Source organism: Scyliorhinus torazame, chromosome 9 (genome assembly GCF_047496885.1).
Source record: "Scyliorhinus torazame isolate Kashiwa2021f chromosome 9, sScyTor2.1, whole genome shotgun sequence".
NCBI classification, from domain to species: Eukaryota; Metazoa; Chordata; class Chondrichthyes; order Carcharhiniformes; family Scyliorhinidae; genus Scyliorhinus; species Scyliorhinus torazame.
The window spans coordinates 150,973,611-150,986,544 of NC_092715.1; the positions used below are offsets into that span (position 1 = coordinate 150,973,611).

Here is a 12,934-nt window from a genome sequence, read left to right on the forward strand (position 1 = left end):
CAACCTTAATAGCTGGAATGTGAAGTACAGCAAGCACATGAGTAAACCATCATCTCCAAGTTCCCCTGCAAGTCACAAATAACTCTGAACTGGAAAGATATTAGCATTCCCCCATTGTCATTAGGTCAAAATCAGGAATTACCTAACATCACTATGGGTGTACCTTCATTACGTGGATTGTAGCAATTCAAGAAGGCAGCTTACCTGCTCACTTGCAATTAGGATTGGGTAGCAAATGCTGATCACAGAATCAAATCCATAATACAAAAGCAGAGAATTTTTCTACTAAAGTTGTTTTTTGGCCTATCCTCAAAACCATTAAGCATAAACCTGGTCCCATAAACAACCAAAAGCCCCTCAGTATTGGAGGATATTTCTCCTCAACCAGTGCTGACAAGCAGCCTGACAATTCAGACAGAATGGAGGGGCCGAGAGTAGTGGTGTTGAAGTAGAGCTGGGTATCACCAGCATGCTGTGGTTAAGATGATGTTACCAAGGAACAATAGGCAGGAGCCAAGAACTACCTTGGAGGACACCTTGGACGACACCAGAGTTAATGGTGTAGGAATTGGAAGAGAAGCCACTGCAAGTGGTCCTGGTTATGGAGGGATAGATCAGAATGGAAGCAGGTGAATGCAGTCCCACCAGCAGGATGGCAATGGAGAGGCACTGCAGGTGGATAGCTGGCAGCTTGAGTTCACATACATCTAATTTTAAATACTTTCCTTCCTGCAAGATTGAAATATTTGCCTGTCCTTTAATAAACACAATGTCAGAATCACCATTTGGAATCAAGTTTCAGAATAGCTCAGTTATTGAATTAAGGGTTTACATCAACATCACTGCAGTTTATATCCTTATTTTTAAAAACATGCTTATGATAAATATGGAACCTGATAAAGCAGAATTTCTAAAAGCAGTTTAGCTTTACTTTAAAAATACTTCGGCCAAAGTATCACACATCTCCTTCAAAAGAACAATAGATTAACTGGACAATCTTTGAAATTCAATTTTTTTTTTGTTAGAGTACCCCCCATCTTTCCTCAAATCTCCCCGAAGAGCCCCTTAACTCATACTTTATCTTCCCTAATCGCAGGAAGTCATATAGATCACCCAACCAAGCCGCTATCTCTGGTGGCGATGCCGATTGCCACTCCAGCAAAATTCGCCGCCATGCAATCAGAGAGGCGAAGGCCAGAACACAGCCTTCCCCCTCCGGCTTCTCTGAAACCCCAAATGTCGCCAACAAAGGGGTCCTGGGCCACCTCCTCCTCCACTATCCTGGCTGACACTGCGAACACTCCCGTCCAGAATCTTCCCAATTTTTCGCAACTCCAAAATACATGCACATGATTCACTGGCCCCCGCCCAGACCTCTCACACTCAACTGCTACCCCCCGAAAGAACCCACTCATTCTCACCCGAGTCATATGCACCCTGTGCACCACATTAAACTGTATCAGGCTCATCCTTGCACAAGAGGAGGTCCCGTTTACCCTACGCAGTGCCTCACTCCATACTCTCCAATTGATCTCCCCTCGCAACTCCGCTTCCTATTTCTCCTTGATCTTCACCACCCGCTCACCTCCCTGCCGCCCCCCCCCCCCCCCACCCCGCACCCGCTCAAACCCATGATTCTCGCACAGCGCCAACATCCTTTCCACCCTAAAATGCCTCCTCAACTGATTCCATATCTTCACCGTGGACTGCACCAGTGGGCTCCCTGAATACCTACTCAGAGCCATTGGCAATGCTGCCATCACCATAGGCCTCAAACTAGACCCCTTACAAGATCCCTCCTCCATCCTAACCCACTCCACCCCTTCTCCTTCCGACCACCGCTGCACCTTGTCCACATTTGCCACCCAATAATAATGAAGCAAGTTCGGCAACACCAACCCCCCCTGCTGCCTCTGCAGCAGGGTCCTCCCCACCCTCGGCACCTTCCCCATCCATACAAAGTCAGAAATAATAGTGTCTGAAAAAAGGCCTTTGGTATAAAGATCGGGAGAGCCTGAAAGATAAACAAGAACCTCAGCAGAATATTCATTTTCACATCTTGGACCCTCCCCGCCAACATTAAGTGCAGTGTATCCCACCTCTTAAGATCCTCCCTGGCCTCCTCTACCAGCATCGTTAAGTTCCACTTGTGGAGCCCAGCCCATTCCCTCGCTACCCGAATCCCCAAATACCTAAACCTATCCCTCGTGACCGTAAATGGCATCCCCTCTAAATTAGCCCGCTGTCCTAGCTCATTCACCGGCAATACCTCGCTTTTTCCTACATTCAGCTTGTATGCAGAGAACCCTCCAAACCACCCCAGCAGGCCCATAATCTTTCCCATACTCGAACAGATCCGAAACATACAGCAAGAGGTCATCGGCATAGAACGACACCCGATGCTCTTTGTTTCTCCATAATCCCCCGCCACTCAGACGACTCCTTAAGAGCCATCGCCAATGGCTCTATGGCCAGCGCAAACAGCAACGGCGACAACGGGCACCCCTGCCTCGTACCCGTGTAAGTCAAAGCTGCGTGAGCTCATGTCATTCGTCTTCACCATCTCCCTTGGTGACACATACAGCAACCGCACCCATGCCACAAATCGCAGCCAAAGCCCAAACCTTCCCAAAACCTCAAACAAGTACCGCCACTCCACTCTATCAAATGCCTTCACCACGTCCATGGATACCACCACCTCCTGTACCAGAGCCCCCGACGGATTCATCACCACATTCAACAGCCGTCTTATATTACTTGTGAGCTGTCTGCCATTCACATAGTCTGTTTGATCTTCTGCAACCACACCCGGGACACGCTCCTCCATCCTTACCCCAACAACTTAGCCAATACTTTCACAATTTTATCCAATACTTTCACATCCATGTTCAATAGTGATATGGGCCTATACGACCCACATTCCACCGGGTCCTTCCCCTTTTTAAGGATTTGTGTAATTACTGCCTGCGTCATGACTCCGACAAGTCTCCCTTCTCCAGTGTTTCATTAAATGCCCCCAACAGATGTGGTGCCAGGTCCATCACAAATTCCTTATAAAATTCCACCAGGTCCCCATCTGGCCCAGGTGCCTTCCCCGACTTCATACACTTGATATCATGTTTTCTTATACCATGTCACAGAGTTAAAATTTACATAACTGAAAAAAAGCTCCAACTTTATAAACAAGGATTTTAGTATTCCAGCATTACCTCAACCCATAACTTTACCGGTTTTAAAAAGGGGGAACAAATTTATTATACAAGGCATCCAAAGAAGTGGCAGAAATTGCTCATGAATTCATTTTGTTGACAGCAATGACCCCTGATTTCACTTTTGAGATGAATAATTGTCTAAATCGTTCATAAGTTTCTACCCTGAAATTAACGCATGTACTCTCAACAGAATGGTCCAAATACATTTTATTGAATACTGCCAAAAGTTGCTGGATTTCTACAGCACAGCATGCAGCAGCAGAACAAGTCTTCCGACAACTCCCATGCCATTTTTTTAAAACTATTATTCATTTGACCCAACAAACCACACAGATATATATTCACGCCAGGATGAAAATTCCCAATGTAGTGCAATAATGGTGCACAAATGCTTAATTACAGTGGGAAATATTAACAGTCATATACTAACATCTTCCATTTGCTAAAGTTTCAAACTTTAGAATTTCTCTGGCCAGTGAATGCAAGATGCATTTCTCAATACTTATTGGAAGTCAATTTAAGTTGATAAAGTTTACCTTCCAGCATAAACTTGCCATAAAAGAGGGGGTTGGCAGATATTTGGAGTCAAATAATTCTATGCAAGACTGCATTTTGCCAAGAAAAATTTTAAAAGCATATTATCTAAATGGGGAGAGGTTGCAGAGCTTGGAGATACCGAGGGATTCAGGTGACCTCATGCATGAATTAAAAATGACTGTGCAGATACAGCAAGTAATTGGGAAAACTAATAATATAGTGTTATCATTTATTGCCAGAAGTAGGGAGATTATGCTTCAATTATTCACAGCATTAGTGTGACCACATCTGGAGTACTGTGTACATTATTGGTGTCCTTATTTAAGGAAGGATGTACATGCATTGGACATTGACAAAGGGTCATCTGGACTCGAAACGTTAGCTATTTTCTCTCCCTACAGATGCTGCCAGACCTGCTGCGATTTTCCAGCATTTTCTCTTGGTAAATGCATTGGAAGCAGTTCAGAGGTTTACTAAACTATGAGCGGCTTGTCTTATGAAGACAGGTTATGAAGAAATGGACAGGGTAGGCTTGTATCCACTGGAATTTAGAAGAGTAAGAGGCGACTTGATTGAAAGACAAGACCTTAGGGGATTTTGATAGGGTCGATGTCGAGGACATGTTTCTTCTTGTGGGAAATTGTAGAACTAGGGGACGCTGTTTAAAAGTAAGGGGTCACCCATTAAGAGATGAGGAGAATTTATTTCTCTCAAAGGGTCACAAGTCTTTGGAACGCTCTTTCTCAAAGGGTGGTGGAAGTAGAGACTTTGACTGTCTTTTAAGGCAGAGTTAGATAGATCTTTCATAAGTAAAGGAGTGAAAGGTTATTGGGGGTAAGCGGGAATGTGCAGCTGAGGTTGAAATCAGATCAGCAATGATCTTATTGAATGACTGAGTAGACCTGAAGGGCCAAGTGTGCTACTCCTGCTCCTAATTCACATGTTTGTATACATGTTCAGATGTAAATAAAACATTGGAGTTGTGAATAGTCTGGTCACTTTGCATCAAATGATTTTAAATGTGTTGTTGAAATTTATTGAAGACTCATACTCATTCGGTTTTTGAATCGTAAGTATTCAGCCTAGTGGTGTTAAATTTTAAATCAAAACCATCACATTCCCATAATCGTAGCCATCAACAAGAAACAAAATAAACCAAACTTTTAAGTTGTCACAATTTTGGTTCAAATTACAACTGGGTTAAGTTATCACATGTCGGAGGGGCAAATATGGTGCGCTATAATTTTAAATTGGCCTTCGCTAAAATTTAAACAAAATGGTTCTGAAAACAGTAAGGACTCAAATTTGCAGCAACAGTACTTTACCTTATTGTACTCATATTTGTATTGTATTTTGAGTGTGTCCGTTGCTCTGATCATAGCCTGCATGGCAGTGAAGATATTCTGATAAACCAGCTTTGTGAAGCCTCGTTTGTCCTCATCAGAGTACCCTGTACCATGGATAATTCGCATTTGTTTGATGAATGTGCTCTTGCCACTTTCTCCTGTGCCTGAGAAGACAAACCAAATAAGTACAGGGTCAACAATATTGATTTTCACATCCCAAATCTTCCTAGAAATTGAAGGCAATTAAAAAAGAAAATATATTACATCAAATCAAAGGTTAAAACCAATTATAAGATAAGTTTGAAGAAAATGACAAGTGGCCAAATAACAGCCATCTTCAAAGTGTTTTCAGACTACCGAGAGGTGTTGGATGACAGAGTGCCAACAATCCTTTCCACAACATAACTGTTCACATAGCGTAGAATAATTTTCAAGTCGATTGTTTAAATAATTTACTGCAGTCATCATTGTTATGACAGCTACTTGTTGAAGTCTACTTGTTCAAATCTCTGAACTTAATTTTAGTATATATTCACAAACTATTCATCTTGTTCGAACTTTATGTGCTGATAATATACATTGCAGTGTTAATAATAATAATCTTTATTAGTGTCATAAGTAGGCTTACATTAACACTGCAATGAAGTTACCGTAAAAATCACCTAGTCGCCACATTCCGGCACCTGTTCGGGGACACTGAGGGAGAATTCAGAATGTCCAAATTACCTAGCAAGCATGTATTTCGGGACTTGTGGGAGGAAACCCATGCAGACATGGGGAGAACGTGCATACTCTGCACAGACAGTGACCCATGCCGGGAATTGAACCCGGGTCCCTGGTGCTGTGAAGCAACAGTGCTAACCACTGTGCTACAATGCTGTCCATAATAATATTAAGAACGAAAATCTTTGTCAACAATGTTGGGCCAGACCCCAGGACGTGGGGGAGATCTGGTTAGGGACCAATAACTCTGCTTAAAGTAGATAGAGGTTGAGATTAGGACACTTGTTTTTGGAGTAAAGACACAAGATTCCACGGGTTTTGAACAAATAAAAACAAAATTTACTATACAAATTCAGAAAAATAAAACAACTTAAAACTAACGTTCAGGATAGGTTTGAAGGACATGTGAATTAACAGACTGTGGTTCAACACACTGCACAACGGAGTAAATGAAAAACCAAGACAGAGTCCATGGATTTCTCAACAACCTATCCAGACTTCAGGAAACACCAGGTCAAGCAATCTCATTGAAACCGTCTCAAGAAGAATTCCCAGCTTCACCTTCAAATATCTCTCCTTGAAATTCTCTCCAAACGTCGCTCCTACTTGTATGGCTTTAACAATGGCCCACCTCACAGTTTCAATCTCACCTTCCAAGGTTCCTTCTCTCTGGATTCCAAAATCTGCACTTCAGTCTCTACTTACTGCTGTAATTTCAGCTCTTTGCTAGACAGTGAGCTTCCCTGAGTTGGCACTGCCCCAAGTTCCTCAGAGCTCCTGGGCTTCCTTTGAGCCCTCTTCAATTACCAGGGCTTCCCCTGAACCTTGCTCGAGAGACTTCAGGTTGACTCCCCAGAAACTGACTGCCGACTGCTCTTCACTGACCCAGGAATTGATCTGGGGACCTATGAAAACACTCCGAGAGGGTTCCACTCTTGTTTCTAGGAAGAAACCAATGTAACAAACATTGGAACTTCATGTATCTTAAATGTTACAATCTTCACAGACTGTTAATTTACTAGCCAGAGACACAATGAATTAAATTCAGACCAGTAAGGAATGATAATCCTAACAAGCAAAGCAGTTCTGCCTCAATTGTCAACACTTTCTAAATGCTTCTTTGTACAGCTACTGTGTCCCATTACTGACTAAAGAGAAATGTATTTGTTAAATTACCTAAAGTAGTGCATACTTTTATTACTGGAGTGAGTACAACTTTTTAATTCCAAATAACACCAAGGAAACTTACATTGTCAGGCGGAGACCAGGAAATACTCCAATAAAACAAACCAAAAAAAAAAAAATCAAAATAAGCAATCACACCCTCCTGGGCCCCCACACAAATACACACAAAGTCCTTTTTTTAATATAAATTTAGAGTACCCAATTCATTTTTTCCAATTAAGGGGCAATTTAGCATGGCCAATCCCCCTACCCTGCACATCTTTGGGTTGTGGGGTCGAAACCCACGCAAGCACGGGGAGAATGTGCAAACTCCACACGGACAGTGACCCAGAGCCAGGATCGAACCTGGGACCTCGGCGCTGTGAGGCAGCAATGCCAACCACTGTGCTACCGTGCTGCCCTATACATACACACTCCTGACAGTTCTGGAGTGGCTTCTGGATTCAGTGAAGGTAGTTTTCAATCTTTGTTCTCAAGACATTGCAGGATAGGGAGAAATAAAACTACTAAATGTAGAAAAGAAAATAATAGTCTTGTCCATTTCCCCCACCTTGTTCTGAGCCCACCTGACTGACAAAAGATATTCCTCACCCCTCTACTTGGTAAAATTTTCTTTCTAACTTGCAATTGCTTCCAAAGAAAGCAAGGGACTGTCTTTCAGAAACAAACCCAACTATCATTGACACTATATTATCAGCATTCCCAGCTAAGTGGTAAACAGAAGCAGAATTGTATTGAACAGTTAAGTCAAACAAAGCAAACATAGTCCCAAATTGCTTCATGGGTTCTATAAAAATCAGTTTTCGTTTATTGAGACGCTCAACAGGTAAAGAAAAACAAAATAATAAACAAGGGCTCCTCTTAACCAGAACTTAGTGTCAAAGATGAAACGGAGTAAATTCTGAACATGGAGCACAGAGGTTCCCAAACATTTTCTTACCCACTCACTCTCCCCCAGCCCTTCATATCAGATCCCCTTTCTCAACAAAAAGTAACTTTGTAGTCCCCAAGATAAAGTAGGGGTCAATCCTATTGTTTTCAAAAACGGAGGGAAAACATACCGAGATTACTTTAAAATGTTCACCTTTACCTTCAGCTTTAAAATGTTCACCTTTACCTAAATATTGTGGCACAGTGGTTAGCACTGCTGCCTAAGGCACCGAGGACCCGGGTTCGATCCCGGCCCTGGGTCACTGGCCGTGTGGAGTTTGCACATTCTTCCCGTGTCTGCGTGGTTTCATCCCCACAATCGAAAGATGTGCAGGCTAGGTGGATTGGCCACGCTAAATTGCCCCTTAATTGCCTCTAAATGTAAAAAAAATATTGTATTGCTTCAAGGAACTCAACTTTCATGCAGCAATCGAGAGATACCACAGAAATATCTTATATTTTAACTGTACAGCCTCACAGAACCAGAGATGCATTATGTAACTTACAGTGAGGATCCTGGAATCACTTGACTGTTTCAAAAAGTGCTCATCAGACCTCTCAGAGCAATTTCTGATGTCTGGTAAATGATTTCCTTTCTGCTCTAGAGTTAGTTATGAGGAGGGGTTGGATAAACTCGGATTACTCGGATTGTTTTCACTGGAACGACAGAGGTTGAGGGGCGATCTGATAGGAAGTTTACAAAATTATGAGTAGCATGGACAGAGTGGATAGTCAAAAACTTTTCCCCAGGGTTGAAAAGTCAATTACTAGGGGACATAGATTTAAAGGTTTTTTTACACATAGGGTGGCGAGTGCCTGAACTTGCTGCCGGGAGAGGTGGTGGAAGCGGGTTCGATAGCGATGTTTAAGAGGCATCTTGACAAATACATGAATAGAATGGGAATAGAGGGATACGGACCCCGAAAGTGCTGACGCTTTTAGTTTAGACAGGCATCATGATCAGTGCAGGTTTGGAGGACCGAAGGGCCAGTTCCTGTGCTGTACTGTTCTTTGTTCTCCTGCCACTGTTCCAGGCTTCAAAGTTCAAGGCTATCTTTTCTAGCAGTCTTAACTTCTACAACTAGGTTCCATCTCTCCACAACATTCCAACAGTCAAAATCAAAGTCACAAAAGGCTTAATCTACGACTGGTCGCACGTTCAGCAGCTCCCGCCGAGACGGGCTTTTGGGCTCTTCAGAGGGGCCCCAACGGCAATTGTTCGAAGTCTTCCAGTGTGGGAAGGTGACAGCAAGGTCCCCCCGACATTATATGGATTGGACCAGGAGTGGAGTCCTGGTCCTGCTGTGATCCTGCTGCAGCGGAAAGTGCGAGGGAGGAAAAGCAAGATGGCGGTGGGTGGAGACCAAGCAGCGTGGTCGCAGGAGTTTCTTAAACGCTGCTTTGAGGAGCTGAGGACAGAAATGCTGGCGCCAATGAAGGCGGCAATTGAGAAGCTTGTGGAGACCCAGAATGCCCAAGGGGCGGCGATCCGGGAGGTGCGGCAAAAAGCCTCGGAGAACGAGGACGAGATCTTGGGCCTGGCGGTGAAGGTGGAGGCGCACGAGGCGCTGCACAAAAGGTGGGCGGAAAAATTTGAGGACCTGAAGAATAGATAGAAGAGGAAGAATCTTCGGATCCTGAAACTCCCTGAAGGAGTGGAGGGGCCCGATGCCGGGGCATATATGAGCAGAATGCTCAATTCGCTGATGGGCGCGGGAGCTTTCCCAACACCCCTGGACCTGGATGGGGCTCATCGGGTCCTGGCAAGGAGACCCAAATCCAACGAGCCGCCAAAGGCTGTGGTGGTGAGGTTCCACCGCTTTATGGACAGAGAGTGTGTCCTGAGATGGGCCAAAAAAGAACGGAGCAGCAGGTGGGAGAACACGGAGATCCAAATTTACCAGGACTGGAGTGCAGAGGTGGTTAAGAAGAGGGCTAGTTTCAACCGGGTTACGGCAGTGCTCCATCGGAGGGGGGGGTTCTGGATGCTGCAGCCAGAGCGATTGTGGGTCACGTTCCAAGATCGGCACTACTATTTTGAAACGCCTGATGAGGCACGGAACTTTATCCAGACTGAAAAGTTGGACTCAAACTGAGGGTTTGTCGTGTGTGTGTGGGGGGGGGGGGGGGGGGGGGGGGTAAATGTTTACTGTATTCACTGCATTTGGGGAATGTTCTTTTTGTTTGGGTGCTGGGTGGGGATGGGTGAATGGATTTGATGTGGGGGCTGTGGGAGAGTGTGGGCGTTGGTGTTGGAGGGGCAGGGCCCCGCGGAGGAAGAGGCCCGGGAATGGGGAGTTGGGGGTAAGGCCGCAAAAAAGAGCTGCGCCAGAGGGGGCGGGGCCGGCTCAGGAAAGTGCGGGCTTTTTCCCGCGGTAGGGAAGGATGGGGGCGGGGAGAAGGGCGTGCTGGAGAGGAACGCACACTGACAGCCGGGGGGGGGGGGGGGGGGGGGGGGGGGATTCTCACACTGGGGGGTCAATGGAATGGCAGGGGAGGCCAGGGTCAGCAGGAATCAGCTGACGTACGGGAGTGTCATGGGGGGAGCAAAATGGCTGGATGAGCTTTGGGGGGGGGGGGGGGGGGGAAGAGAGAAAGGAAGAGAAAGAGAGAGAGAGAGAGAAAGAGAAAGAGAAAGAGAGAGAGAGAGAGATAGAGAAACTGGGATGCGTAGGGCAGGTCTTTCATTCAGGGCTGATGCGAAGAACAGAGGGGTTGCAATGCTGGTGGGGAAGCGCGTTGGGTCAGGCTGCTATATAGAGCCCCAGTGGCGAGTGTGGCTACGAATTGGCAGAGGTCGGAGTACTTTTGGCTGTACCGGGGGACGAGGCAGGTGCCCCTTATCTCCCTTGTTATTTGCACTGGCAATAGAGCCGCTGGCCATGGCACTGAGGGAGTCCAGGGAATGGAGGGGACTGGTCCGGGTGGGAGAGGAACACTGGGTGTCGTTGTATGCCCACGACCTGTTGTTGTATGTTGCGGATCCAGTGGAGGGGGTTGCGGAGGTCATGCGGATTTTGGTGACTTTTCGGGGTATAAACTCAACGTAGGGAAGAGTGAGCTCTTTGTGGTGCATTCAGGGGACCAGGGAATGGGGATAGACGAGCTACCGCTGAAGAGGGCGGAAAGGAGCTTTCGGTACCTAGGGATCCAAGTAGCTCGGAGTTGGGGAGCCCTGCACAAGCTCAATTTGACGCGGTTGGTGGAGCAGATGGAGGAGGATTTTAAAAGATGGGATATGCTGCCACTCTCACTAGCGGGTAGGGTGCAGTCGGTCAAAATAACAGTCCTCCCGAGGTTTCTCTTTGTGTTCCAGTGCCTTCCCATTATGATCCCCAAGGCCTTTTTCAAACGGGTAAGCAGGAGCATCATGGGATTTGTGTGGGCGAATAAGACCCCGAGGGTGAAGTGTGTTTTTCTGGAGCGTTTGGGGGGGGGGGGGCTGCCGAATTTCGTGTGGCTATTATTGGGCAGCCAATGTGGCGATGATCCGTAAGTGGGTAATGGAGGGAGAAGGGGTGGCGTGGAAGAGGCTAGAGATGGCATCCTGTGTGGGCACGAGCCTGAGGGCGCTGGTGACGGCACCGCTGCCGCTCTCGCCAACAAGGTACACCACGAGTCCGGTGGTGGCGGCGACGCTGAAGATCTGGGGGCAGTGGAGGCGACACAGGGGCGAGGTGGGAGCCTCGGTTTGGTCCCCGATTCGGGAGAATCATCGGTTCGTTCCGGGAAGGATGGATGGGGGGTTTCGGAGCTGGCATCGGGCAGGGATTAGAAGAATGGGGGACCTGTTCATCAATGGGACGTTTGCGAGCCTAGGGGCGCTGGAGAAGTTTGGGCTACCCCCAGGAAACGCTTTCTGGTACATGCAAGAGAGGGCGTTTGGGAGGCAGCACGTGAGGGAATTCCCGCTGCTTCCGGCATGTGGGATTCAGGACAGGGTGATTTCGGGTGTATGGGTTGGAGAAGGCAAAGTTTCGGCGATTTACCAGGAGCTGAAGGAAGAGGAGGAGACCTCGGTGGAGGAGTTAAAGGGCAAGTGGGAGGAGGAGCTTGGGGAGGAGATAGATGAGGGTCTGCGGGCTGATGCCCTGAGTAGGGTTAATTCTTCCTCCTCTTGCGCCAGGCTCAGCCTAAAAAAAGTTACTCACAGAGTGCATATGACAGGGGCGAGGTTGAGTAGGTTCTTTGGGGTGGAGGACAGATGTGGGAGGTGCTTGGGGAGCCCGGCAAACCACACCCATATGTTCTGGTCGTGCCCAGCGCTGGATGGGGTTTGGAGGGGTTTTGCGAGGACTATGTCCAAGGTGGTGAACGCCCGGGTTAAGCGAGCTGGGGATTAGCATTATTTGGGGTATCGGACGAGCCAGGAGCGCAGGAGGCGAAAGACGCCAGTATTTTGGCCTTTGCGTCCCTGGTAGCCCGGCGGAGGATTTTGCTACTATGGAAAGATGCAAAGCCCCCTAGTGTGGAAGCTTCGATCAATGACATGGCAGGGTTCATCAAGCTGGAGAGGATAAAGTTTGCCTTGCGAGGGTCTGTGCAAGGGTTCCTCAGGCGGTGGCGACCGTACCTAGACTATCTCGCGGAGCGTTAGGAGGAGGTCAGCAGCAGTCCAAGGGCGGGGGGAGGGGCGGGTTTCTTGTGGGGTGGCGTTTGGGCGAAGGCTTTTTTTTTCTCCCTATTTGTGTTTTTAAATGTTATATGGGGGTTATTGTATATGGGGGAAATCCAATGTATAATTTCTGATTGTTGTGTTTTTGTTTCTTTCTTCTTGTTGGGGGTGGGGGGGGGGGGGGGTTTGTTGAAAAATTTGAATAAATATATATATTTTTTTTAAAAACAATGTTTTCCCACCACTGGCACTATTACGTTCTACGTTCTCAGGAGATCCATCTTTAGTGCCCCTCCTTCCTCATGTACATGCTGTCCCATGGCAACGTCAGCTGAAGGGATAGGATCAGCTTCCACATGAATGCTGGCGACACCCAGCTTTACTTC

At 46.7% G+C, this 12,934-nt stretch overlaps 1 protein-coding gene across 2 annotated transcripts in view; it reads right to left on the bottom strand.

Moving 5' to 3' along the window:
* Nucleotides 1–12,934, bottom strand: part of LOC140429527 (guanine nucleotide-binding protein G(q) subunit alpha-like) — a 374,644-nt gene that overhangs the window by 249,941 nt on the left and 111,769 nt on the right. For both annotated transcript variants that reach the window (XM_072516637.1, XM_072516638.1), the window contains exon 2: nucleotides 5,075–5,259. In XM_072516637.1, the coding sequence (XP_072372738.1) occupies nucleotides 5,075–5,259 (185 nt within the window). The remainder of the gene's footprint in view (nucleotides 1–5,074; nucleotides 5,260–12,934) is intronic.